This window comes from Manis pentadactyla, chromosome 6 (assembly GCF_030020395.1).
Source record: "Manis pentadactyla isolate mManPen7 chromosome 6, mManPen7.hap1, whole genome shotgun sequence".
Lineage (NCBI taxonomy): Eukaryota > Metazoa > Chordata > Mammalia > Pholidota > Manidae > Manis > Manis pentadactyla.
In genome coordinates this window covers 8613888-8641374 of record NC_080024.1, presented here as the reverse complement: position 1 = coordinate 8641374, position 27487 = coordinate 8613888, and the positions used below count along the sequence as shown (strand labels likewise).

Sequence of the window (27487 nt, the reverse complement as noted above, 5' to 3'; positions counted from 1 at the left end):
TTTGGTAGGAATGCAGACTTGCTGGTTGGTCCCCAGCGGAGGGGGTGTGGAATGCTGAGGATGGTGGAGCAAAGATGAGAATGACCTTGGCGTTCTATGGTGCATGATGCCAGTCCTTGAAAACCTACCTCCATACAGGATGGAGAAATAATCTCTACTATATCAGCCACTATTTTGGGGGAAAGGGGCAGTATGCTGTCATACACACAGCAAGCTAATCCTAATAGCTACAGCATATTGCCTTTATAGTATGGAAAATAGTCTATGTTGAAAAAGCATTAACTCACTGTTTGAAAAGCACACATCTTTTTTGTCTAAAATGTCTTATGTGGCCTGGAAAGACATAACAATCAAGAGAGTAGCATCAAATCCACCCTAACAGAGACCAAATAGGTTCTTTACACTTACGCTTTTCCCCAGGAGATTGTCCCAAAGACAGCTTATTTCCATTATCCATGGGATCTAGAAAGTAATGAGGAAGAAAGTAATTTTTAAATAAACAAGCTTTATACTTTGTGACCACACTCATTTCAGACAATATTGAGTCGGCAAAGCCTTGACAATATTATTTCTGTCCCTTTGTTTCTAATGGGGAATGAAGGTTCCTGAAGAGAATTCTAGGGGACCACCATCTTATATCCAGGGGATCTTGGAAAAACCTATTGATCCTAACATGTTTCAGCGTCCTCATCTGTAAAGTTTGAAAACCTTCTCCAAAGGTTGTTGTGAAAATCAAATGAAATTATCCACAAGAAAATTGTAAATATTACTGTATAAGTCAGTGCGATGTAGGAGAAACTGTTAAAAATGATCATTCATATTTTAAGGTCGTACGGTTAACTCATTCTTTCTGACAATAATTAGATAGATACTTGTCCTTGGAGAGACACATTCATTTTGAGGGAATTCTGTAAATTTGTGACACAATCACAATATTGTCAACAGAGGGATGTTCAGACTTGTTTCTCTTCCAGGGACGGTGTTGGCCGCGTGCATGACAGTTGGGGTGCTGAGGAGGCAGTTAGTATCACCGTTTTACCAGCACATGCCCACAACAGTCCGTTGCTTGTGCTGTCAGTCACACTATTACATTTGTGTCAATGATGAGCTGTTCTTCTCCCAGTTTTCCCAGAAAGGTCAAAGGAGAAACATGGAAATTGGGATCTTAGGAAAAATTTGACCCATGATATGAATACTTTTAATAGACCACCATGAATCCATGAATACATTTTGACAGGCATACTAAGCAGTGGTGATGTGCCCCAGGGCTGAAAAAATCAGTTCTTGGGGGAAAAATCTTATTCATTTTACGTATAAAGTAGATGATAGATGATTGATTGATAGATGATAGATTGATATTTATTCCCCACCCAAAGATATCTATATCTATCTATTTAGCATCTGTCTAGTACATCAATGGATATATAATATATTTGTGATATTAAAATATCAGGGGGCATGTGATTAGGAAAAAAACACCTGAAAGGGTTCCCGAAGGCAGCAATGATGGAAAAAAATAATAACATTGAGAAACACTGGGGTAGAGTATAACAGCTCTGAATTTGGGCTCCTGATGACTGCCTGCTGAGACGCGCAGTCCCTCACCTTTGCTGTGCATGGTTTTCGGTGGTGCGCTAGACTTGTAAACACAGCCATTTCTTCACAAAACCTCCTCAGATGCAACGGATCTTTGTTCCCTCCCTGGCCTTCTTGTCACGCCTCATTGCTTTTCTCTGCGCGGCTCCCTCCTGCTGTCACCGGGCCACGCCACCTAACCCTGCACCTGCTCCGCGAGAGACCCTCCCACCCCGAGCAGGAGCGCCAGCTTCTGTCACAGCCTTACCCTCCGGTCCAGACGTCTGGGCACAGTCAGTCCGTGCCTTTTGGGCCCTGCTCGTGACCTTTGAGTCCCTGGCAGAGTCGTCCTTCCTCTGAGTGGCCTGATCCACTGCTTGGAGCTCCTCTTGGATTCCGTGGCCAGGAGAGGCTGCCGCCGGGCCAAACAGTGATCCGTGAATAGTTTTCACTGGGGTCCCCAGTGGACTGCCCCCTACCCCTCTTGGTGACCTCCCTTCTCAGACCCCCTGCCCCCACACTTTGAGGAGATCTGTACTCTTGTGCCTCATTTTTCTCCTGCTATGTCTCTGTGATTATTTATATTTTTTCCTATTTCACCTTTCTTTCTCCTGCCAGAGTCACCATCTGCTCTCATCCTCTACAACCTGCTAAAATCAAACATAAATTTGGGGGCATCCCAGAGCAGTGGGATTTATTTCCTGGATCCTGTCTGAGTCACACCTGCTGCCAGGAGGTGGCCACATAAAGTAAAAATGGCCAGGTGGTCGTTTTGGTAGAAAAGGTGTCTTATACAATACTTCTCCTGCTTTCCCAGAGCTTCCATGTAGCCCAGGAGAGATTCAATGGCCCCTAGGTGCCTCTAGGAGAGAAAGTGCATGGTGTCAAAGAATAGGGGGCCAGGTACCTGTGCTGGAGGGGAGGCTGGGAACAGGAGGATTTGCAATGCCAGGGGGTGGAGTTGGGGGTGGTTTAGGTTAGAGTTCTCTTCTCCCACGGCTTGGGATACTTTCATTTTTGCCAATGACTCTTGTATTTCTATCTCAGGACCAGATTTTTTATTATGTGCCAAATTGCCATATTGTGGAGAAACATGCTTCTATATTGTGGAAAAATAAACTTCCTTGATTTCTCAGTGCTTCTGTAAAAAGCCCTAGCCTACTGAGAAATGGAAATGTATACGGTATAAAGATAAGGAATGCTTGCGTTTGTTTGCCTGGAAACATTTTACTTTTAACATGCCGTGAGGATGAGATCTGTAGCTAATTCATTGCCGCCCCATCCGAAAAGATAATAAACTTCTCATCGCCAGAGATTGTCAAGTGGTTAGAGTTGGGGCTAGATTCTTGGGTTAGGCCCAAAGTCCCAAGAATACCAGAACACACTCTCCCTAGGCATTTACATGTCGACAGAGAAGAAGCTCAGAGCGTGGAGACATCTTTAGTAAAAGCTGGAGGCACCTGGGGTTTCTCTGCCTCTTGAAAGAGGCATTTAAATTCCAAAAGATTAGGGTGAGGACCCAGTATCTTTTCAATTTTATCTCAAAGCAGCATTTTTTTTTTCTCCTTTCAGGAGGGGAGGAAGATGGTTTTCCTTGTCTTGTGCATAAACAGAAAATCCACCATTCTTTGTCCCTTCTCTATGGGATCACCTACTGCTCAGAAAGATTGTCAGCTCTCTTCTCCTGGCCTGTGGGTCTGCACGTGGGGGGTAGACGCTGTAGTGATACTCCAGCTGTTGAGCTGGTTGTGAATATCACTAAGGAATTCTCTTTGCTGACCCAGGTGTTTTGTGTTTCTGTGGTCATCATACACATCGAGAATATGGCCGTGCAAGTGGGGTTCCATCTCGGGCCCTTCCCGGCAAAGCACACAGCCGGCAGACCTGCATAGGTGGCTAGCACAAGTCTGGTAATAGACAGGTCAAAACCCCAATTCTCAAGTTTTCCCACGAATATATTTGCATCCTCTCTTACAATGTGCACCACCATTCACCCAGCCATTCAAGGCAGAAATTGAAGAGCAAGCCTTGATTTCTCTGGCATCTCCAGCTTCCAATTTTTCAAGCTCTGTCAACTCTTCCAACGACCTGACCTTGAACTGGACTTCTCTCAGTCTAAGATATTATTAGCTTTTGTGGCATCTGTTCCCATCCCGGCTCGATTCCCCCCACCCGACCACCACCAAATGATTGCCCTGCTTCTATTTTTTCTGATTTCCAATTCATTCTTTACACGGCACCAAAATTTTTCTTGTCAAATTTAAAATCGGATCGTGCTTCTTCACTGATTAGATGTCTCCTGTGGCTCCTCCTTCCATGTGGAATAAAGGTCACCTTCTCATCCTTTGAGCTACAAGCATGAGCTGCCTCCAGCCTCCAGCCTGTCTTGTTCTCTCATCTTACCTCTTGGGAGTCTTTTCTTCTTGTATCTCTTTTTTGGAGTTGCCCAGATATTTCTTTTTCTTTTCTTTCCTAAAAAGAAAAGACAGTTACTTAAAAATTTTTTTCTTCCTTAAAAAGAAAAGATACAGTTGTCTTTTATAGCGTAGATCTGCAAACATAGATCTGCAAACCTTCTATGTCAACACTTTTTAGCTCTCACTTTTAGTCTTCAAACCGTAGTGCCATTGGTGACCTTAGGTGATGTTACTTCATGGAATAAGAATGGGGTGGCAGGGGTGGGGGCGGTGGGAGGAAGAATTCTAAAGTGACAGAGGAGGGGGAGTTGTGAACAAGTGGAGAAAATGAGTTAGGTGATGCATTTCTAGAAATTTGGTTGTGAAATGGAGGGGAGCACTACGGCGGCAGCTGCAACGAGACGAGGATCAGGAGAAAGTCCCTTTTGTGAGCTGTGGGAGGCTCAGGCGTCGGCGGAATGCAGATCCTTGCAAGGGAGCTGCTGAATTCTCTGGAGAGAGTCAGGGTCCTGGGTACAGTAAGGTGAGATGGAAAGATAGCCTTGGGGAGGAGGAGAGAACCGGAGAGGAGGGGTACAGGTGCAGTTAGAGTTTGCAGGCCCGTGGCAGGAAGTGGGGGGATGCCCATCTGATGCCTTCTATGAAGTGGAAGGAAAAGTCATCTGTTGAGCCAAAAGGAGGTGGAGAGGGGTCACAGTTTGAACAAAAAACGCTCAAGGTTTGAAAGGATCCTTGGAGGAAGTGGAATTATCATGCAATATGGAGGGACCATTTGCACAGACATGGTGAAGACGCAGTGGGTGCACCCTTCCCCACTGTGTGACTCTCCCCAGCATTGGCTGCTTTGAGACGCTGTGCAGGGGGCAGATCATAGGTCCCTTCAAGGCCTGCCAGAGAGGTCTAGGAAAACGCAGAGAGGCAAGACAGAATAATATCAGCAGTAAGTTACTGAAGCAATGGATCTTGGGCTCTAAGCTGATATGAATGGCCATAAAGAAAGGCAGACGATGGATTAGAAAGGGGGAGAACCATGGACCCCCTCATCCAAATGAGGCTGACAGACAGCTACAGAGGGAACAAACTGTAATGAAGAAATTAGGGAGGGATATTTTTGAATCAATTTTTAAAGGCTGGGCTGAGGAGGAGAGATTAGAGGTTGAACAATAGCCATAGAAGGAGCAAATTCAAGGATTAGGTGTCCAAAAAAGGAATTCTGAAATTAATAATTGGCAAGTTGAGCCAGGTTTGAATGATGAAGGGGCCTGTGAATTGCGTTTGGGAATGGGAAGCCAAGCAGTGGTGGAGGAAAAGGTCACTGGAAATGAGCCGATGAGGATTTGAGAGGTCAGGGTACTGGATGGGCCTGTTGTTATCCACATGTACCCTGGAGGTGTCCAGGATGATGGCAGGATTTAACATGACAGGAAAACTCTTCAGTCAGCCCTTAAGGTCTACAGGAAGCAGAGGAGAGATCAGTGGGCCATAGTGGTGGAGAGGGAGTGGGTGTGTGTCTTGAATGGTTAAGCCTCAGAGCAGAGGTCGGGGGAGCAAGGGGCTGGCTGGGGGCAGTGGGTAGCAAGGGGTGGATATCAAACCCTTCTGCCGCCATGAGGTGAGGTACAACAGCAAAGGCGAACATGCAGCCTTATCTTAAGAGGAAGTATCGTCCCCTTGGGGAACCGACTTTCAGTTAAAGAGGAAGGTGCAACTAACCCTGGCAGGAAGCTGCAGATAGGGGAGCCGTGATGATTTCAGAGGACGCAGTGCCAGTGGGTGCCCATTTCAATGACCCTAAATGCTTTCTGGTTTCCCTGTAATTTTCATGAAGGTCTTAAAGGAAGATGCAGGGAAAACAAACTACAATCACGCAGTGGTGCTTGTGAAAAGATACAATCGGAAAAACAGCAGCTCCAAGTTCACCCTCCTGACACATGCAGGAGAAAGGCAGTCCCTACCTTTCTTGTTGGGAGGTACACTGGGCACCTCCTGGGGCTCTGTTGGGTCATTTCGTTCAGGAGAATCATCTCTCACCGCTGGCAAAGGAAATAGAATCCATTTCAGAGCTCAGAATGGGCTGAAGAGAAGGTGTGGAGGGAGGCCAATGGGAGACTCGGGATGGTACGCAGCGCAGGGGGCACAGGGTCGGGTCTGCTGCCTGCAGGTTCCCTGGCTCTGCCTTGATTTGGTCAGCTTGTGGTTCTAAGTACCTGTGCGGCCATCACACGGAGCCAGCACGAGATGGAGCGGGAGAGCGCATAATCATTTCCTTTCAATTAGCTACTTACTAATGTAATAATGCTACTTATAATTATTTTTTAAAACCTTCCATTGTTATTGGCTTTGTGAGCATGTTGACTTTACTTGGATGGCATGTACACAGAGGAATGAGAGAAACATTTGGACCAAGTAGGGCCTTTTTCTTCTCAGTGCTGGGGAGCTCTGAATCCACAGTGCCCAGTGATATTCTAGTGATTTAAGGTGATCGAAGTCCTTTCTAATGAAGGTGGGGGGGTGGGGGGAGGTGTGTAAGTGACACAATCTAAGAAGCTAAATCAGCTCCAGCAGACTTTTAAACATTTTATCATCTTTTCTAATAATTTCATTAGCATGACTCTTAGAATCCAAACCATATAAAAATGAATGCGGTTGAAACCAAAAGGCCCCGTAATCAGAGGGTGAGCAGTAGGGTAAGGGCCATGGACGTGTGTGTGGCATGAGTTACTTGTGCATTCAGGACACTGTGCTGTGACCAGCCTGCTGGACAGCATCAAAGTGGCTATGGTGGTGTCCCTGACAAGTGGTCCTGTGCCAGGTCAGTGCATCCGGCCTGTGTCTTGCTCTTGTCATAAACACCCCTTTTCCCAGGGCTCCTGACACAAGCCTCTGGGTGGACAGGTGCGTATTCTTCTCTCAGAGCCACCTGGAGCTCAACTGAGTCAGCCCCCAGACAGATTACCTTGCACACTGGTGATGGGACTGCCAGGCATCTCTTGAGAGTCTTCTTCATTCATTTCGGATGTTAAGTTGTCTTTGGTCATTAAAGAGAGGAAGAAAAATCATTACAGGTCACAGGGATGAAGTGTCAGGGAGGAGAGGGAATGGTCAAAACACCAGGGGCTGACGGAGTATCAAGGCTCAAGGGTAAAGGGTTGGGCTGTTTTGGGGTGGCAAGTAGGTACTCTGGGCTCTAGGCCTTCCCCAGGCCCCTGACAGTGCCCAAGTTCTTCTTGGAAAGGACAATGTGTGGTAGTAGGTGCGTGGGAAGGACCAGATCAACAAACAAATGGGACCCCAGGGTTCTGGACATGGCCACAGGCCCTCCAGGCTGGTGGTGGGCAGGGTCTGTTTCTCACCTGGAACCATCTTTTCTTCCTGGGTGACTCTGGCAGGGCCAGAAGGAGGAGGTGGCTCAGCCAGGATCTCAGCGCTGTGTCCCGTGGGTGCTCCGGGCTTATTGGCCTGGAGCGGGTGGCTCACTGCAGGGTGCTGGGGTGGGGGTGGCAGCGCCAGGGTCTGGAGGCAGCTCTCTTCTGCTGGGTGGGCTGGGGCTTCCCGGAGGCTCGGCGTGGTTCTGTTCTGTCTTCCGTAGGAAGTAACAACTGGGATTGGTGAAGGAGCACACATCAACACCCTGGGGACTCAGAATTATTTGGGGAAGGGTTATTTTTATACCTGTCTTCTGAAAAGACAGGGACACGGAGGCCCTCACTCTCCCCCTGGTACATGGGACCGATGCATGGTCATCACAGTGCTGTCCCTCTGTGGCCCCTTTCTGTTTTAGGTATTTGGGCATTTAGTGAATACCTGCATCTAGCCTCTGATCTAATACCTAAGTGGTTTCATGTATAAAGCTGAGTTTGGCTTTGTACCCAGGGATTTAATTTTCTTTAGTTTTTCTTTAATTTTAGTTTCAGAATTTAGACAATCATGCACAATCCTACACTTTTAATATATACCCTGTTTTAATAAATAAATGTCACACCTCCCTGTCACAAATAAAATACAAATCCCTTCACATGGTATATTAAGAGCTTTATGTGCTGGTTCTGCTCATTTCTGCAAACTCAGCTTCTCTGCCTCCTTGCCTTGCACCCTGTGATCTGGCCACACCAAACTTCCTTCCACCCCCAACACCCAGGCCCTTGGCTTTCCACGTGCTGGTTCCCTGCTTAGCGAGGGCCGGGTTTCTCCATCTTTTATTTCAGAAGTAAAGTTGTCTCAGCCAGTGACCAGCAAAAGGAAAGTAAGGGCAGAATTCAGAGAAGGGCCTAGAATAAAACCACAGGATTGTCTGAGAACAGATGAAGAGCTGTCAACAGCAGTGACTCCGCTAGGAAATGTCACAGGGCAGCATCACCCGCTGGTTTTTGCCTCGCAGTTAGTTCTCAAAGAAGTGAACCATGTGCTTTCGCCAAAGTGTTTCCTCAAACCTAAAGTTTACTGTCTGCTTCTCTCACCTGGCTTCTTGCTCCCCAGCTCTGTCACTGCTCTTTTTTTCTACTCGGCTCTTTCTCAGTGCGCTTCGTGCTCTGCCTTCTTTCTTACACCCTGTTTCTGTCTCTGTGTCTGCAGTTCTCCTCCCTTCCTCTTCCGTTACCTATCTTCTCTCCTCCAGTTTTACATTTACACTCTGCCTTCCAGCTATCCTTGTGTGGAACAGTGATTAAAATTTCAGGCCCAGCATTAGGAGACCCAAGTAGGACTCTGAGCTCTGCTCCTAACAGACAAGCAACTTTGGGAAAGTTATACTGAGCTTTAATTTCTTTATATGTCAAGTCATTATTCCCCTAGGGGTAATAATGATTTCACAAGATTGTTTTAAAGATGGTATGAGATAACCATACGAAGTACTTGGGATAATACCTGGTAAGCAGTAAGCACTCAAAAAAACAAAAAAGAAATACTTAGTTATCAATTCCTAGCCATCTTCCTCCCTCTCTGGCTCTTCCTGTCCTTCTGCCAGAATGAGTTGCTGCAACTTCGCATTTCTGTCACCTTATGCATTCTGCAGAGACTGTCCAGTGTGCTAAATTGTTCCATTTTCCCCAAATTCACAGAACAGGTAAGACAGAAGAGTTTGTGTCCTCTAGAAATTCGTCTTCAAGAACCGGGGCCCAGGGCTGCTCTTCCTGCCGCACCCGTGAGGCAGTATGGTCCATATCTTCCCAAAGAGGGCAATTAAAGGGCATATTCCACAGGGCTGAAAACCAACCCAAACTTTCAGCATAGCAACTGCTCTCATGCTTCTATAACCCGGAAGCTATTCAAGAAGCCTCATACCGTTTCTGAAGCTCTTGAGAATCGTCATCAGGTCAGGGTATTCATGCAGGTTAATTCGGCTGAACATCATCTCCAGAAGTGAAAGGTTAAACGTATTCTCCAGTTTGGTGAGAATGTTGTACACCACTCTGGATACAGGGACCATATGTCCACAGGCTTCCAAAGATTCCTTAAAGGGAGTGAAGGCTTATTATAAATGATTGTAAAATGGCAGTGTGGTTTCTCACACACTTGTCATTTTCTAAATTGCAAGAAAGCTATTTCGTTGTTTTAAGATGGAATTTAACACAAAACGAATAGTCAACTTCTCTAATGCAGAGAAGTCACATGTTTAGTTTGGGAACATCACATATATTTGGGTGGTTAGTCCTAAGAATAAATAATTGAGCCTTCTTGAAAATAAGTCTGTTTTGTGAACTTTGTTTTAGGTACATTTGAGGGAAGAGAGAAATCATAAGGAAGGAAAGTGGAGTCGAAGGCTGCTACTGGGTAATTAATTCTCCAAGGCTCTGAACAAGACTCTTCAGCAATGGACCCAACGGTTGGTTACAAGTGGCCATTCTGTTGACGGCTTGTTAGCTTCTGCTCTCTCTTTTTCTCTCCCTTGGACTTGAGGTGGCCCAACTGGGTTCCTGCCATAGGGAAGTCCCCCAGAGAACGCCTCTGGATGAGAGGGTGGCCAAAAGGAGAAGCACAGCAGGAGTGTAAAACACTCATTGAGCGCCTGGTAGGCTAGTCCTTGGGGTCATAGCAGTGGATAAGATCAACGTGGTGTAGCCCACACTGGTTGGGGGGCACAGCCAGGTGGAGGAGATTGGCATTGTTAGAAATGGCATAAAACTAAATGTGATTGATTTCCAGAGGAATCAACATTTAAACAAAAGGGTACTGACAAGCAGCCTACGTGTCAGAACCTGTACCAGGGCGTCACTCTGGCTGGGAGGGAGAGAGAGATTAAGAAAGAACGGGCTGTGCATCACTTCAAAAAAATGCAGAAAAAGTTTTAAACCAGCCAATAAAATTAAGTCAAATGTAAAAAAAGCCTGCGATAGATTTAACTTGCTTAGGTGACGTCCGGGAGAGAATGTGAACCCTGTAGTACTCAGCCAATGAGGAACCAAGGGTGGGACTCACATGCTAAGACATAAATTACTTGTGACGACCCCAAGTGCACCTGCTCCCCAGACACTCGATCTTGCACAACGGCCATGAAAGCCTCGCCCCGCCTTCCTCTTTGACTCCGTGTCCACTTACTACGTTTGTACCAGTGAGCGCGTTTCTCACAGGCATTCAACAATGAAGTCACAAAAAATAAATTTTCAGTTACTACTGAGAGAAAGGTTAAGAAGGAAAAGCCTAGTTTTCTATGAGGGAGGATAACGAGGGGCCCTTAATTAGACGAGGAGGTGGAAACCTGCGTGGGGAGTGACATCGGGGCTGTGGTCTGAAGAGCTGGGGCCAACCGGGACGAGCCTGGGCGATCATTTACACTGCTGGCACCTCCCTGGGGCTCAGGAAACGCTCGAAAACCCCAAAATTATATGAAAGGAGTGCCACTTTTTTGTCCACACAGCCATATCTCCCAGTGCCTGCCTGGCTTCACACCAGAATGGACTGTGAGTGATAAGCTTAGGATTCAGGATCCGCCCTTAGTGGGCTGAGTGGTGGCTTCCCATCTCCCACGGATAAAAGCCATCTGAAACCTGTGAGTGTGACCTTATTTGGAAAAAGGGTCTTTGCAGATGTAATTAAGTTAAGGAGCTTGAGATGAGATCAATCACAGTGACAAGGGTCCTTACAAGGGGAGATAAAGGGAGGACAGAGAAAGGAAGAGGCGAGGCAGGGATGCAAACAGCGCCTGAAGTGATGTTTCTACAAGCCGAGCAAACACCGAGGGCTGCAGGCACCACCGGCGGGCAGGAGCGCCCGGGAGCAGATCTCCCTCAGGGCCTCGGGAAGGAGCCAGCCTTGCCCGAACCTTGATTCTGAACTGCTTTCCAGAACTGTGAGGGAATACATTTCCAGTGTTTTAAGCCACCTGGGTTGAGGCCATTTGTTGCAGCTGCCCCTCTTTCCCTGATAACGACGTTTTGGGCTGGGCCTTCCAAACTCTAGAACCCCTAGGGTGGTGTGAGACCGCAGTGACTGACCCTTTGGGTGGGTGGCTGCCGTGGGAAAGCAGCTGACGCGACCTACCCTGTACATCCTCTCCGTGATGAAGGAGTTGTCTCGGAGGGTTTCAAAGAAGGGAAATGGCTTGTATATGGCGTAGGCGATCTCCAGCTTCTGGTGTATGAAGTGCTGGAGAAGTGTCTCCTCTATGGCCCTGGTCACAGTGAACATCCTACGGAAGAGGCATGAAAAGAAAAGAGAAGCAAAGACTCAGAAATTTGGGGAGCTGCTCTTTGCATTCAATGGACATCCTGGCCCCAAAGGCATCCCTTAGCATCTGCCTCAAACTCATGGATATAGGAAGGAACGACAACACCCAGCAGCAATGAAGGCTGAAAGTCACCAACAAGAGGATGCTGAAATCCCGAAGGGGTTGCTGGTAAACATAGGCAGATATCAAAAATAGCTAGTATTTCTGGAGCGCTTCCTGTGTGCCAGGGTTTGTTACAAGGTTTTCACATGCAGTGACTTATTTGATCTTCACAAACCCTTGCAGAATGGTTACTTTGACTGCACCCATTTATATTGTCGAGGACTCTGGGACAGAGAGGTGTAAAAACATACCCTAAGTTGCACAACTTGGAAGTGGTTGAGGGGAACGTATTCTGACTTTCTGGCTCCAGGCTTACTGCCCTAAGTAGTATGGTCTACGGCAATATTGAACTGAGTTAAACTAGATTGCCCAGACTGCAGTTTTAGGCAGACATTGGCACTACTCGCTGTAAAGGGGGCCACCCAAAAATGTGTAGTAAGATGGAACCCTGATGATATTTAGAAACTTTTATAAACCACCTACAATCTTCAACACACAGATAGGCCAGACATAAGGAAAGACATAAAGGAAGGAAAAGACATATTTAATACAGACAACTTAACTGATTTATTTTATGCATCAATTTCATCTCTCTGAACAGGCATATGCCTTTTCTATACCCATGCAACATTTATAAAAATTGACCACTGATAAGCCATAAGAAAATATCACTAAGTTAAAAAAGGCAGAAATTGTACAGATGACATTCTTGACAAATTGTCAAGAATAGGGGAGTACTAACAAAACACTCAATCACACAGAGATTTTTTTTAAAACAAAACAAACACAGATCCCATTTTTCCAACTTTATTTTGTGTCAAAGAGAAAATTGAATCACAATTTAAGACTGTTTCTAATGATTTAATCTCAGTTGCAGATCGAACACCTTTGTCTCTTTCTCTCTTCATTCCCAAATCCTTTAAATTTGACAGAAAAAATAAATTGTAAGGAAACATTAATCCACAATAGTACTGGAAAACAAGAAAAGATGCCATGGAGGGGTCTACAAGCATGAAGAAATCCTGAAAGATAGACAACAGATGGCAGAAAAATTAGCATCCACAACTTGGGCAGGGGAAGGATATCACAAAGATCAGCACAGAGCCAGAGAAAGCCAGAATGGACACATGCTAAGAAGAGGAACGGGTTGCATTTAAGATGATTAATTACAGAACAGCATTCAGAACAGAACATCTACAAGGTTTCTCATTTCTTCATCTGTTTTGATTCCCAAGGATGAATGTAAGGCACAGAGAGGTGAAGTAACTAGCCCAAGATATTAAGGGGCAAAACAGAGCTTGTCTAACTAAAGCCCCATTTCTCATGAGTGTGCACTACCCTGTTGCCTATGCGAGTGTTTAGATCATCTTTATGCAAAAGGAGTCTTAAAATGAATAAGCAAAAGACAAACATCCATGTAGGAAGAAAAGCAAAAATATAAACAGGCAATTAAGTCAAATGTGCAATAAATATATAAAAAGCATGGTAACTCACTAGCAGTCAGAACTGTGCAAACAGGTTTACCTGTTAAGATGGACTAGGATAGGAAATAATAGCAGTAATAGCAGATGCTTCCGGTGGAAATGTAAACATGTCTAAACATTCTGGAGGCTAATTTAGTAGTCAGTGTCAATTGCCCTAAAATCTGTATTCCCCTGAGAAAATTCTGTTTCTCAGAATGTATTTCCAGGAAATAATCATGAATATGCTTAAAGAAAACATATAAAAAGTTCATAAGACACTAGAGAGGACATTGAATGTACTCTCCTTTTTTTCCACGAGTTTCCTAACTATCTCTAGTCACTTGCACAGTGGATGATGACTGCGCTGCCCGTTTGGGATAGAGTGCAGGAGCCCAGAGCATGCATGCAGAGGAAACTCTTTGTTCTGTTCACAACAGACTGGAATTTAGGGAGAAAGAGTTGAGCTGTGTGTCTGCTTCCCCACTATGCCCATCCCCCCTTTTAATAGTCTTCTATTAAATCCCACACACCTTCTCTACCTTTTTGTAAAACACCATTTGATGAAAAGGGAGCCTCATAGTTTAAATAGTTGAGTTCTACCTGCAGCTGCTGCCAGGATATTAACTATAAAAGCCCAATTGCCAAAATTGAAGAATAAAATCACCAAGACAGACCCCACCTGGATGCTGACCTTGCCTCTTGCTCCTGCCCCTCTCCAGGTCCAGGAACTGGGCCAGGGTCACTCTTGGAGAGCTGAGAAAAACGCGTGTGCCTGTGGGTGAAACAGGAAGTCTGTGCTTTGCCACGCAGGGAGGGCCAGGCTTCAGAGGAAAGAAAAGTGAAAGTATTTGAGCTGGTCGAGCAGGAAGCTGAAGGCAGGGTCGCAGCTCCGGATACTTGTGAGGTACCCAGGGCTTTGGGGGGCGGGGGGGGAGCTGCCTGTCGGGACCAGCCTGAGGAAGGGTGTACAGAGGGAAGGAGGCATGGGGGTCCAGCCTCAGGGAGCCCGGGAACTTGGAATCCCACCATCTGTTTGCTTTCCTATCCTTCTCTGTTTCCCCATGCCTTGTCCTCTCCTTCTGTACTTTCTGGGGGCATGAACACGTTCCCAAACTGAGTTGGGGCAATGGGGATAGTTATATAACTAGATAAATTTACCAGAAATAAACTTCCACAAACCAAAAAAAAACAAAGGGAGGTGAGGCAATTCAGAATGCCTATCATTTGTCAGTATAAAATTATTACCTAAGAGAATTGGAATAAAAGGGAACCTGAATACAACTGGAATCACGCAGAGGTAGACAGACCTCTAGGCAGGAGAGTGGCTGGGAGCCAGGCAGGGGGCTGGGGACCGAGACAGTGGAAGTCGGGTCTCAGGCAGAGCCAGGGCCCTGAAAACCCTTGAGAACAGCCACTCCAGGGCTGCCTCCTTCACACACCCTTTTAAAGATTCCTAACATACATTGGCATGGAGTGTCTGTGAGAAATCCTATAATATAGAAATCTGTTTACTTTTATTTAAATCAAATGTATTTAGTAATTATACATTTGTAAAATTATAAAGAAAGTGTATTCTCAAATGTATTTGCTTCATGGGTTCTCCAACCAGGATGTCCCTAAAGCCCTCAGAAAAAAAAGATGGGACATTCGGTTCTAGGCTCTAAGAAGCCTAGAAGTCAAGGCTAACCAGCACAAGCGAGAGCCCTTCCATGCTTCCCGTGCAGGCCCAGCCCAACATAGCCCACCCGAGCGTATAGCAGAGTGACAGGCAAGGCCCAGCAGGTGTCCACAGGAGGGATGACAGAGGCATAGACGCTGCAGCAAGTCAACAGCAACGGAGGGAGTACAGGGAACAACGTGGTGCTGACAGCGGTGCTCAGCACTCGGGGACATGCAACTCTGGGCAATAGAGGGGATACTGGTGGTAAAAGGCATCCCCACTATTTGTACAACTGACATACTTCATTCACCTGGAACTCTCCACTTAACCTGAAAAATCCTCCATGGACATCCTTGGAGTCTGGATACAACAGTCTCCTCCCTGGACCCCTGCCCAGAGGTATAAGCAAATGCAAAGAAAAGAAGAAAGCAGGAGGAGAACATAATGTCAGATCTGACAAACATCACTAACTAGAAAAATAATGTGAATAAGGATAAAAGATGCTTCTATCTAAGCGCCACACGCTCGAGGATGTGATGTACCAATTGGAACGCCTCAGCTGTTATTTCATACTCAAGCCACATATGCACTGAGGGTTTACGAAAATCATGTATCATTCTTTTTTAGCTCAACTTTATTTATTTGTTTATGGAGGTATATATTTTATTTATTTATTGAGGTATAAAATGCATCCATCTTAAGTGTACATTTTGATGTGTACTTTTAACGAATGTACATCACAACCACAATTAAGATGTTGACCATTTCCAGCACTCCAGAAAGTTCCCTCGTGCCTTTTGCAGAGAGTCTGCTCCCTGACTCCAGCATCAGGCCACCACTGATCTGCTTTCTATTGCTGCAGGTTTGTCTTGCGTGTACTGAAGTTTTACATAAACGGAAACATGCAGTGTGTACTTGTGGATGTATGGCTTCCTTTGCTTCTCATGGTGCTTTTGAAATTCATCCCTGTTGTTGGTGGTAATAATTTATTCCTCTTTAGCAGGTGTTCTGGTCACCTCTTGCTCCTCCTGTCTGATCAGCATGATGTCACCAACAAATCTATCCATGTGATGTCCTATGTGATATCCAGGTGATCCAGATCTCTTTGGACTACATTACAACAAAGGACAGGTGAGTTAATAGAACCCTGAGACAAAACTGTAAATGAATATTCTTATCTGTCATGTTTCTGATCCTCCTTTCTAATTAGAATGGAAAGAACACATTTGCTAAACCAATGGCCACACACCACACACCTGAGATCCGGGGAACACCTGCGTTAGGGATCCTATTTTCTTATCCTGGTCCTCCAGCCTTCCTATAAATTCTGTGAGCTGCCCGACAGACTTCTGAGAAATTTATTTTTGGCCTGAGTATAGCTAGTTTGTACCCCAAAAGCTCAACTGATTAAAAAGTTGGTATCAGAGAGTGAATTGTAGGCAATGAATTTTCAGAGAAACGTTATCAACGTGGGACTGGTTATTTGACCTAACTGGACCTAACAGCAGTGACCACCCCATCAGCTTTCAAAGATGGGAGTTTGGTAGACCTTGGCAAACTGGAGCAAGACAGCAGATTAACTTAGGGCCCTGCCACCATTGTGGCCAGGACTCTACGATTCACTCCCCAGTTGCTAGTGTCAGATCTTAGTACACTTAGCAAAATGGAGAAATCTTTCAAGTAGAAAGAAAGCAATGATTTACCTTCAGAGATCGCTGGCTAGACCTAAATCTGGGTGGCAGAGCAGAGCAAGGAAGTAGGCCAGAATCTTCTTACCCAGGGGTCATATGGAAGAAAAAGAGGACAACGGTACCCCTGGGGAACCAGAGGCCATCTGATGGTCATAGATGGTCTTGGTCCAGGATCTCTTATCCCAGAGAGATTGATTCTCTGGTGAATGTAGGCAAAACAAGACAATGGGAAGTTGAAGCAAAAATTCCAGCTTATTGTTATCTGAGCTAATGCGTGGTGTTGCAATTTCAGGCCTTCTTGTAAACTTGACAGGAACAACCCTAAAGTCCCAGTCTAACCACTTGTCAGCTGAGAAACACCAAAGACCTCAAGAAAAGTCTGCCATTCCCTTTTCCATTTCACAGCCACCTGGACAAGGGAAAGGGACAAACACATCACTTGCTCCCATTATACCCTGTGCTACCTTACCTGAAAACAATTTTGATCCATTTGGGTTGAATGGAATTTTCTGCCCTCTTTCCTCTGTGTGAGCAAGTGGCCGGTCTGCTGTGGATGCCTGAGCTGGCTCTGCTCCTCTTCCCTGGGGCTGACGCCCCCAGAGCCTTAGAGATCAGTGGGTGCAGGGAGCGAGGGTGTTGGTGCAACCAAGTCACACTGCTCAGCATTTCACTTTTCCTTTACACTCCAGGTGCCACACCTGTTGGCAGACATTCTCTTCAGAGCTCTGGGAAGGCACAGAGAGAGTGAGTCCAGGCAAGCCTGACCCAAGACTGGCTCATGGCCCAGCAGGGCCGGGAGGAGAAGGTGGCAGGGGTAGGCAGCGATGTCAATGCCAGGTTAGTGCCATGCCTCCTCTCCTGTCTGTCTCTTGCAAGGTCCACATCTACATTTGTGATTTCTATCTAACTCACCTCATTCTGCAGGTATGCAATAGTACAAGATTACACGTGGGTGCATAATGAGGAAATCAGATTTTAAGACTGCAGTGGATCAGCCATTGTGGAAATTTAGGCCACCCTGACTCACATCTTATTTCCTTGCAATTGCCACGAAGTTGGGCTGGCGCTCCTGCAACTTCCTGATCTTGCTGAGGCCTCGCTCCAGGGCCAGATGATGTTGCCTGCCCTCCAAACCCTCTCATTTCCACTATGCGTCCCTGATGATCCCTACCCCAAAGACAACTCTGGCTAGAAAATGTCTTGTTAGGAAAATTAGCATCCAAACCAGATGGCTGTCTGTTGTCATACTTTCTCCAGTCTCTGGGTAGTGGAGGACTAGCTTTGCTCAGAGCTCGTCTGTGGGGACTGGAGCCCTAGAGTCGGGGCCCCCTGAGTGTTTGATAGGGGAAGTGAAAGTAGACAAATGCCAAGAGGTTGGGAGTGAGCTCTTGCTTTTTCTGTTCCCACTAGAGATGGAAATTGTCTTTTAAAAATACAAAGCAAACATATCTATACATTCTTGTTAAAATTTAAAGCAGTGTTTGGAACCACCTCTAACCTGGCCTCTGGGCTGGGGTTATTTCTGACCCTGGCTGGGCCCCCAAGAAGGCATCAGCATTTCTACCAGCAATGGCAGCACAGCCAGGCGGGTCCTCAGTGCCCAGCACTGCGGCTCCAGGACGGGCAGAGCGTGCCCCCCGTAGTTGCTGCTTCGCCTGCTCCAGAGCGAGTGGAGCTCCAAGAGCGGTTCGCATCTCTCAAGGAATGTTCCCATCTTTTGTTAAATTTGTAGATGAAGAGTTGCCCACGGTATTATTCCTTCATTATCCTTTTAATGTCTCTGGGATTAATAGGGATGACATCTCCTTCATATCTGATATTAGGAAATTCCTGTCTTCGCTCTTTTTCAATTTGTTAGCTTGGCTAGAAGGTTATCAATCTTTTTTTCTTTTTAATCAGTTTTTGGTTTTATTGAGTTCCTCTAATGTTTCCTGTTTTAATTTCATTGACATCTATTCTAATTTTTATGGTTTTTCTTCTGCCTTCATCAGGCTTAAATTTCTTTTTTCTCTAGTTTTCTCAGGCAGAAGCTTATTAATTTACATGTTTCTTCTCTTCCAGTATATTCATTTAATGCTATACATTTCCCTGTAAGCATTACTTTTGCTGCACCCCATACTTTTGACAAGCTGTATTTTCATTTTCCTTTAGTTCTAAATATTAAAAAATTTCTCTTGAGATATCTTTGACACTTGACATCTGTACTTTAATCTCCAAGTATTTGGGAATTGTCCAGCTATCTGTCTGTTATTTCTACTTTAATTCAACTGTAGTCTGAGAACAGTTCTTTCATGATTTCTATCCTTTTAAATTTGTTAGGTTATGTTTTATAGCCCACCATATGGTTTATTTTGATAAATATTCCAAATGTATTTTATTGTTGTTGAGTGGAATAGTCTATAAATTTCAATTAGATCAAATTGATTGATGATATTGTTCAGGTCAACTATATTCTTGCTGGTTTTCTGCCCACTTGATCTATCGATGACTAAAAGAGGGGTAAGACATCTCCATCAACAGTAGTGGATGTGGTGATTTCTCTTTGTACTCCTACCAATTTTTGTGCCCTGTACTTTGATGCTACTCTGTTAGTACACAGTAAGGATTGCTGTGTCTTCTTGGAGAAATTGACCCCTTTATCATTATTTATGCCTCTTTAACCCTGACAATTTTTTGTTCTGAAGTCTGCTTTGTCTGAAATTAATATAGCTACTTGCAGCTTTCCTTAGACTAATGTTGGCAGGGTATATCTTTCTCCACCTTTTTAACCTATCTGTGTTTTTATATTTAAAATGACTTTCTTATAGACATCACAGAGTGACTGTTTTTTTTTCTTATACTCTGTTGATCTCTTTTAATTGATGTATTTAGACCATTCACATTTAAAGTGATTATTCATGTACTTGGATTAATATCTTCCACATTTGTAACTGTCTTCTATTCATTGCACTTGTCTTTGTTCCTACTTTTTCTTCCCTTATTTTTCTGCCTGTTTTGGTTTTAACTGAGCATTTCACAATACCGTCTTCTCTTCTGCTAGCATATAGAGCATACTTTTAATATGTTTTTAGTGGTTTCCCTAGAGGTTGCAATATATATTTACAACTGGCCATATCTGCTTTATTATTTTACTTTACTTCATTCCAATTTATTGTTTTTTCACCTCACTTAATGGTATTTTTTTTCATTTCCACTGTTAATTACAGTATACTGCTTCACGGGTGATGTGTGCATCTTATAACAGAATGTCCTCCCTCCTGCCCTTACTAACAGTGCTGTCAATCATCTCATTTATCCATATACTATAATCATGAGGTTTCTATTATTAATTTGAATAGCTGTATCTCTTAGATAAATTTAGAATAGAAAAAAAATTATTGTACCTTCATTTATTTGTTCTTTGATACTCATCTTTATGTAGATCTGAGTTTCTGACCCATATCACTTCCTTCTTCTGAAAAACTTCTTTTTGACATTTTTTGCAGGAGAAGTCTTCTGGCAATGAATTGCCTCAGGTTTTGTTTGTTAGAAAAAAATGTTTATTTCTCCATTACTTTGAAGGTTAATTTCAAAGGATCTAAAAGTCTAGATTGGAGGGTTTTTCCTTCATACTTTTAATTATTTCTTTCCACTTTCTTTACTTGTAGTTTCTGATGAGAAATGTGACATAATTTTTATCCTTGTCCCTCCATAGATAAGGTCCCCACCTGCCCTTCCCTGTCCCCTACCCCACCTGGCTTCTTTCAGCATTTTGTCTTTGTCTTTGGTTTTCTGCAGGTTGAATATGAAATGATGTAGATTATTTGGTGTTTGCTGAGGTTCCTGAATCTGTGGTTTGTTGTTGGTTATTAATTTTAGAAAAGTCTTGGCCATTATTGCTTCAAATATTTCCTCTGTTCTCTTTTCTCATTCTTTTTCTTCTGGTATTCCACTTACACGTCTATTTGAGATCATTCTGGCATTTTTGGATATTATGTTCTGTTTTGTTTTTCTGATTTTATTCTCTTTTCATTTTAATTGAATAGTTTCTATTGATATATCTGCAACTCACTGATTCTTTCCTCAGCCACGCCCAGTCTACTGCTGAGCCTATCAAAGGCATTCTTCATTGTAGTTGTAGTGTTTTTGATCTCTGGCATTTCCTTTTTCATTATTTTATTTGAGTGTCCATTCTTCTGCTTACTTAGCCTTCTGTTCTTGCACGTTCTCTGCCTTTTCCATCAGCCCTCTAACATATTTCACTGTCATATTTATTTTAAATTCCTGTCTGATAATTTGAAACCCTGTCATGTCTAAATCTGATTTAGATGACAGCTTTGTCTCTTCAGACTGTGTTTTTTCCTTATCTTTTGGCATGCCTGGTTTAACTCTGGGGGGAAAATAAGTTCCCAGCCTGGTGCAAATTACCTTTGAAGCCAAAATCAGTCAAAGGAAGAAATAAAGTGGGAGAAACCTGTTTATTGTGCACAAGCAGTGGCCCACTTCTGCTCGCCTGTGTCTCTGGTGACGCGGCTGTAAAAAGGAAACCCACCAAACCTCTCTGGTCCAGCCCCCCACTCTTATAATCACCTACTGATAAGTAGATGAACTCATTCTCTCCACCCCTTGGAAACACCTATTGATTTGGAGATGCATTAAGGCCAGGCAAGAAATTCTGGCAATATTGCAATTTTATCCACACTTGTAATTTTTTGGAAAGCCAGATGTGATGTATCAAGCACTTGGAACTGAGGTAATAAGCATTTACTTTTCTGAGTACTTTTCCTAGTGGGTTCAGGTGGGTCTTTTTCAGTAGTTTTGATTAGCACAGGGTGAACTCTTTCACTCTTATGTACAAGACTTTCTTAAGCTCAGTGTCTTCTACTGCATCCTTGATTATTCTCTAAGTAAAGAAATTCCATTAATTCTGCTCTTTCCATAAGAACACTACAGGTATTTGCTCCCCATTGACTATCTTTCATGTCTAAAATCTGGCCACTGTAAGCCTCTTGGAAATTCAGTGTCTATTTTCATATTGTGTCTATTTCTCAGGATGTTCACAGGGGACCAGAACCCAGAGGACCAGACCCCAGAGGAGCAGTTTTTCTATGAGTTCATTTTCAGCCTGTTTAAAGAAAACAAGGTGGAGATTGCAAGTGCAATAACAAAGCCATTTCCCCTCCTCATGGGCCTCCGAGACCGTGGCTTCATCCCTGAGAAGATGTATGAAGTAAGTGGGGAGGACTTTCTTAATGATAACCAGCCCCACACCATATTATGCCAAACTGTAGGATGCCCCGACCAGGCTAAAGGGCCTCCTATGAGTGGGACCTTTACCATCCTGTAAGTTAGGATGTGATAGGAGAAGCAATGTCATGAGACTACATTCCTTCTGTGGTACATGTTGGTGGAGGGGTATGGTGGTGATGTGACAGGATTGGAAATGGGGATGCCGTATAAGTAGCATCTTAGGCATATTTATACAATATAATAACAATAACTAAAATAAAAGTAAATAAGTGAGCCAGGCAGCATTTCACTACAAATCTCTCATTTTATACACTTTGAACCTCCGATTGTTGTTCAGTTTATAATTGAACCTGAGACTGGAAACTCACAGGGAAGCCGTGCCATATTGGGATAAATATAGAAGCAAATGCTTGCTGCTCTCTCTCCAAATTGTTTCTTGTTCATTACATATTTCTGGAGCCCTGGAATGCAGTAAAGGTTAGTGAAGGGACTTCCCGGGGATACTGAGGACAAGCCTTCTCTGTGTCTCTGTGAACTTTCTTTGCCTGTTGGCCAGGTTCAGCAGAGGGAGGAGAACGGTCACTTGGTCTCCTGGAGCTCTGCAGGCCAGGTCAATCCTTAGACGAGGGCAGTGGGTATGGCCCAGTCAACAAAATGGCCTGTCATTGCCAGTGAAGGCCACTCCTGAAGCATCCCGACCAGGTTCTTAAAACCCTTGCACAACGTTCAACTTTGGACATACATTTATTCTTCAGAATTGCTCTCTCAAATATATATCAGTATGAGAAATGCTCATAAAATAAGAGTCTGTTTTCATGATGGTGGATATTTAAGAAGTCATCCAAATGGATGTAAACTTCTGACATTTCACAGGAAAACAAATGGTCTGTTTATGATCTGAATCTTCTATATCCTATCAATCCATAGCTACATAATTCCCCATTCAATTTTTTTCTTTTTAAAACTTTTATCCCTGTGCCTAATTGATTTTATAACTGTACGTTCCATTTCATGTTTTTAAGCATTTTCAAGAAGCCTGTAGAAATCTGGTTCCAGTGGACAGAGTGATGTACAATGTTCTCAGTGAACTGGAGAAGACATTTGACAAGACAGTTTTGGATGTGCTGTTCAGCAAGGTTAACCTGAGTGCCTATCCTGATTTATTTGATATTTACAGAAGCTTCCAAAAGAGTAATTATAGCTTTCAATGACTTTCGGGGATACAAGTCCATTTCATTCACTGATTCATTCATTTACTGTTCATCAAAATTTGACGATTATTTTATTGAGTGACTACCATGTGACAGGCACAGAGAGAATACAATAGTGAAGAAAACACGTGACCTGTGTCCTCACGGAGTTTACACATAATGGGGGTGAGAGATGTTAGCCAGCTAAATTCACAAACGATGGCCTAGCCGGAAATGTAGGATTTGAGTGTCTACTTTTTAAAGGGGAAGGCATGAAGGATGCCCTTTGATGGGAAAGGAGGAAGCCTTCTCTGATGCTTGCAGACACGTTGAAAGATGAAAAGATTTTCTTTGCATTAGAATAGTTACCGTTCAGGGTCATCCCATGCCAACTTATTTCTCCAAACAAAGAGTGGAGAAGTCAGACATTTGCTCAGCACGTACCCACGCAATGGGGAGGGGCAGCATGCGGAAGGTTACAATGCATGACAGGAGCCCCGGGCTTGCGGAATGGTGCGGCTGAGAGAGAGAGTGTGGGAGGGAATGTTTGGAAGCTAATTCTGGAAAGGGAAGTTGGAGAGGCTTTTCTGAGGGTCTGACAGCCTTTGGCAAGGAATTTGAAGTTTATTATCTGGGAAATAAAGAAACAATAAAGGATTTTTAAGCAAAGAAAAAAAGAACGAAGTCAGTATAAAGAATGGGAGGTGCTGATTTGTAAACATCATATCTTGATTAAAATAAGAGCCATCTCATTTCCACATTATGATATATCCAAGTCAGAAAAAGGAATAAAAGAAATCAAATACCTAGTCGCAAACTGCAAGTCAGGGTTACATTCGGGACCAGGACGTCCCTAGGCCCCGGTAGGAAGGGCAGGGCAGTTACCTTTACTACCCACATTGCAGGGGCACCGGTCTTGCCCGCAGGCTGCGGGGATCTCCTTCCTGGGCCCCAACGCCCACATCACACGCGTTAGTTCCCATGGTCCCCTGTACTGGGGTGACTCACACCTGAGGCTCGTGGCCACTTGGGGTTGCCCACCTGCCTCTGAAGGGGGTCACTGCTGGACTCCCAGACCCTCCTATTCACGGGACTGCACGTCAGTGGCCCAAAGCCCAGAAGCTGGCAGGAGGGTGGCACCCAGGTGTGGAGAAGGCCCCCTGCCATCGGTGGGGTCACCCTTATGTTCTCTGGACTCTGACCCACTCGGCATTTACCCACCATGCCTTCTTCCTCCAGAGTTGCCTGGACATGAAATCAATGTGTCCTGGGGACGGCAAAGCATCTGTCATTGCAAGAGGTCCTTCCTACCTTCTCCCCTGCCCTCAGCCCTGACCCTTCAGCGGGTCTTGCCCCCGGGAGGCAGCCTCCCCTCAGCTGTCCTTCTGGGCCAGGATCTTTATTTCTTGGGTGGTATTTTTTCATGTCTCGTGAATCTTCTTTTCCCCTGTTTGCTGAATAACCTTGAAATGCAGCTTTGAAGCGGGTGCCCTGGGCTGGCTTTCTGCTCGGATTGTCACCTCCTCCGGAGTTGCTGGTGCAGCTTTGATAGGCACTTCCTGTTTGTGCCCCTGAGAAAGCGTCTTTCTTTGTCTCCTTTCTCTCTCTCCACACATCCTACCCCAGGGAAGTTCTGGCTCTTTCACTGTAATGTCTCTTGGTAACGAGATCATCTTTCCTGACCTAAGATCCCCCTCCCTCCCTCCCTCCTTCCTTCCTTCCTCCCTTCCTCCCTTCTTCCCTCCCTTTCTCTCTCTCTCTCTCTTCCTTTCCTCCTTTCAAAATCTCCATCCCTGAAAGATGTTGGGGTTTTTCCCTTTTTTTTATATAGGTCTATTTCTCTATAAACATACCTTTCTTCTGAAGAAGCCTCTCAGCTGCTTCCGTATTCCTAGTTGCATGTAAAATTTACAAAATCACATTCCACATATTTTATTTATTTATTTATTTATTTACATCTTCATTTTAAATTGGCTTTCATTGTTCGCTGATAATTTTGAAGGGGGATATCCACAATTCACAATTTTCCCACGATCTATCCTTTTTTAAACTTTGAGAAGTGCATCTCTGTGTGGAACAGCTGTAGGATTCTGGAATAACACCAGGTCACAGGCCATGTGAGACCCCCTGAGGCTCAGGGTTCCCTGAGGGCTGGAAGGTTCCCCTTGACCTACTGGAGTTAAGGAGGTGCCTGGGTGTATAATCGTGAAATGTGGCTGAGTTCTCTAATTGCCTTTTCTTTCCTCTTTTCAGTGATTCATGACAATTTCTATTACCAAGCCATTGAGGAAGGAGAGACAAAGGGGAAGCTTAACTTCCAATCAAGTCACCAACTAGGTAATTATGACTTGATAGAAACTTGTTTTCTCATCTTCTAAGAGGAAGGGAGACCAGAGATCAGGACCAGGCTCCTGACTGGACAGTGTGCCCTTGGGAAGGGGTGCAGAAGGAGTCAGGGTAGCCAGGGAAGATGAGCGTTGTATAGGTTCCCAATTAACCAACCAGATGTGGAATTCAAGATTTCCAGGTATTACTGACAACTAACAGGAAGGAGCCTGAACCCAGGAGAGATCTCACTGCGACCATGAGGCAGAACTAAGGGGGAGAACTGATGGCAGTGATCTTGAGTCAGGAGCTCAGTGGATCTGGGGAGGAGGAAGGGTCTGGCCCCATGTATCAAGTCCAAAGAGGGAGCCTTGGTGCTTAAAAGAAGGAACTATGGGAAATACTATTCATAGTAAGAGCAAAGAAAGGAAGAGAATGAGTAGTAATTGTGTGTAGAAGAGAATGTGAAAGGAGGGGAGCCATGTAGGAAAGAAAGAGGAGAAAGGAAGGGAGTAAAGGGGAGAAGAGAGTGAGTGGCAGAGAGAACCCCCAGCTCTGGGGCCGCCGGGCCTGCGGGCAGCCCTCACGCGGATCACCTTGTTGAATGCTCACCCGTAAGCCATGTACTTTTGCAACCAATAGCCACTAGCTTTTCAATCAGCCTTTCATTCATATTATTACCAATAATTAATCATTAAATTATAACTCATAAGACACTGATGCTGAAAATTACAAATTCACACTGTTACCTTAACCCAGATATCCCTTTACAAGTAGCCTCTTACTTAATCCTCGTAACAATCCTATCATAAGGGTTTTGTTCTTCCCATTTTTTCAGGAGAAGCAACTAGGCATGAGGCTAGTTGGTAACCTGTGCAAGGTCACACACGGGAATTAGCCTGTCCAGGACTCAGACCCTCTCATCCATACCAGTTAGAGCAAAGATTCTGAGGCATCCCTGCCAGGCTTTGAATCTTGACTCTACCACTCACTTAACTGGGAAAGTGACTTAATTTTTGTGTTTCAGTTTCCTCATCTATAAATCTATACCTATATCTATAGTAAGGTCATTGTGAGATTAGATGATTTAATTTATGTGGAATATATTATTATTTGTGGCACAAAGTAATTGTTATGTGTTTACCTCTGTTGTTGTACTGTGTATCTGACTCTAACAACTAGATGTTTAATCTAGTTAACATGTTTAATCTAGTTAGATCTAGATGACTTAAATTTCAAGATTTTTCTCCTCAGACACCCACTGAAGAGAAAATTATTTCCCCGACTAGAGTAGCAATGACTGAAACAGCCTTTTTCTTGAAAACAAGAAAAGGTCTCTATCCTTAAGCCAAATGTCTATAGTAAATTTATTTATTCATTAAATGTTGATTTTTTCCCTTGGAAATGACCAATATAAGAAAAACCTTAAGAATATAATTAGCCATGTATCTTTCAATTTGGATTTGTATTTTTTAAATGTATTATTACATTTATGTAAAATTTGGATCAATCTTAATGATCATACTTAATCTTTTGAATAAAGGCAAATTGCTGGAAGTATAAAATGACCACTAAAAAGTACAAAGTACATCAAAAATACATATAGAGATTCATCCACTGCTGAGGTGGTGGGAATGAGAATGGGTGGGAGGAGGATTAGTGATGGCTACTGGGAAAGAGAAAGAGGCTCGTCATGAAGGGAGGAAGGAGCAATTCCTCACCAGTCCTGCTGTGATTCAGGTGGCAGCCGGCCTCGAGCTAGAATGCCAGAGCTTCTCAGTGACGGATGGCAGACAAGTCTGAGGGACGGACATTCATCTCGTAACCCAAAAGGTGCAACAGGAAATGAAGAAATGACAAAGGAATGTGCCCAAGAATCTGAACAAGCAGGTAAGTTTGGCTGACAGGCCGACATGTGCCCAGATGGCTGACTCTGAGGGACAAGCACCCACAGGGAGGGGCAAGGGCTGTGTCCCGTGCTCATAGTTCAGAAAGGAGGCCCCAAGGAGCCGAGGAGTAGATCAGAGCCTGAGGCAAAGAGAATTTTATTTACCAAGAAAGGGTGTCTGGTTTCTATTTCAGAGGGGAGAGGGAAACAAACAGAGACAGAGAGGGTAGAACACTGCAAAGGCCTAGGTATAGAAAGAGCTGACAAAGCTAATCTAGAGAGGC

At 44.3% G+C, this 27487-nt stretch overlaps 2 protein-coding genes across 14 annotated transcripts in view; one reads left to right on the top strand and one right to left on the bottom strand.

Annotated features, from left to right (window-relative positions):
• The window catches only part of LOC118926162 (sp110 nuclear body protein), a 31027-nt gene extending 17001 nt beyond the window's left edge, over nt 1–14026 (bottom strand). For 2 of the 8 annotated variants that reach the window (XM_057503454.1, XM_057503455.1), the window contains exons 1-7: nt 11469–11633; nt 9273–9441; nt 7346–7591; nt 6949–7020; nt 5948–6025; nt 3979–4047; nt 409–462 (exon numbers count right to left, since the gene is read on the bottom strand). In XM_057503454.1, the coding sequence (XP_057359437.1) occupies nt 409–462; nt 3979–4047; nt 5948–6025; nt 6949–7020; nt 7346–7591; nt 9273–9441; nt 11469–11615 (835 nt within the window). In that variant the 5' untranslated portion in view covers nt 11616–11633. Of the gene's footprint in view, nt 1–408; nt 463–1843; nt 1992–3978; nt 4048–5947; nt 6026–6948; nt 7021–7345; nt 7592–9272; nt 9442–11468; nt 11634–13899 lie in introns of those variants that run through there. The other 6 variants (XM_036912763.2, XM_036912769.2, XM_057503452.1 and 3 more) reach the window with 5 other exon arrangements.
• SP140 (SP140 nuclear body protein) overlaps nt 14004–27487 on the top strand; it is a 53331-nt gene continuing 39847 nt past the window's right edge. For 5 of the 6 annotated variants that reach the window (XM_057503450.1, XM_036912712.2, XM_057503449.1 and 2 more), the window contains exons 1-7: nt 14004–14124; nt 15881–16011; nt 17261–17408; nt 21603–21780; nt 22823–22991; nt 25244–25327; nt 27056–27205. In XM_057503450.1, coding sequence (XP_057359433.1) covers nt 17350–17408; nt 21603–21780; nt 22823–22991; nt 25244–25327; nt 27056–27205 — 640 coding nt within the window. In that variant the 5' untranslated portion in view covers nt 14004–14124; nt 15881–16011; nt 17261–17349. The remainder of the gene's footprint in view (nt 14125–15880; nt 16012–17260; nt 17409–21602; nt 21781–22822; nt 22992–25243; nt 25328–27055; nt 27206–27487) is intronic. The other variant, XM_057503447.1, reaches the window with a different exon arrangement.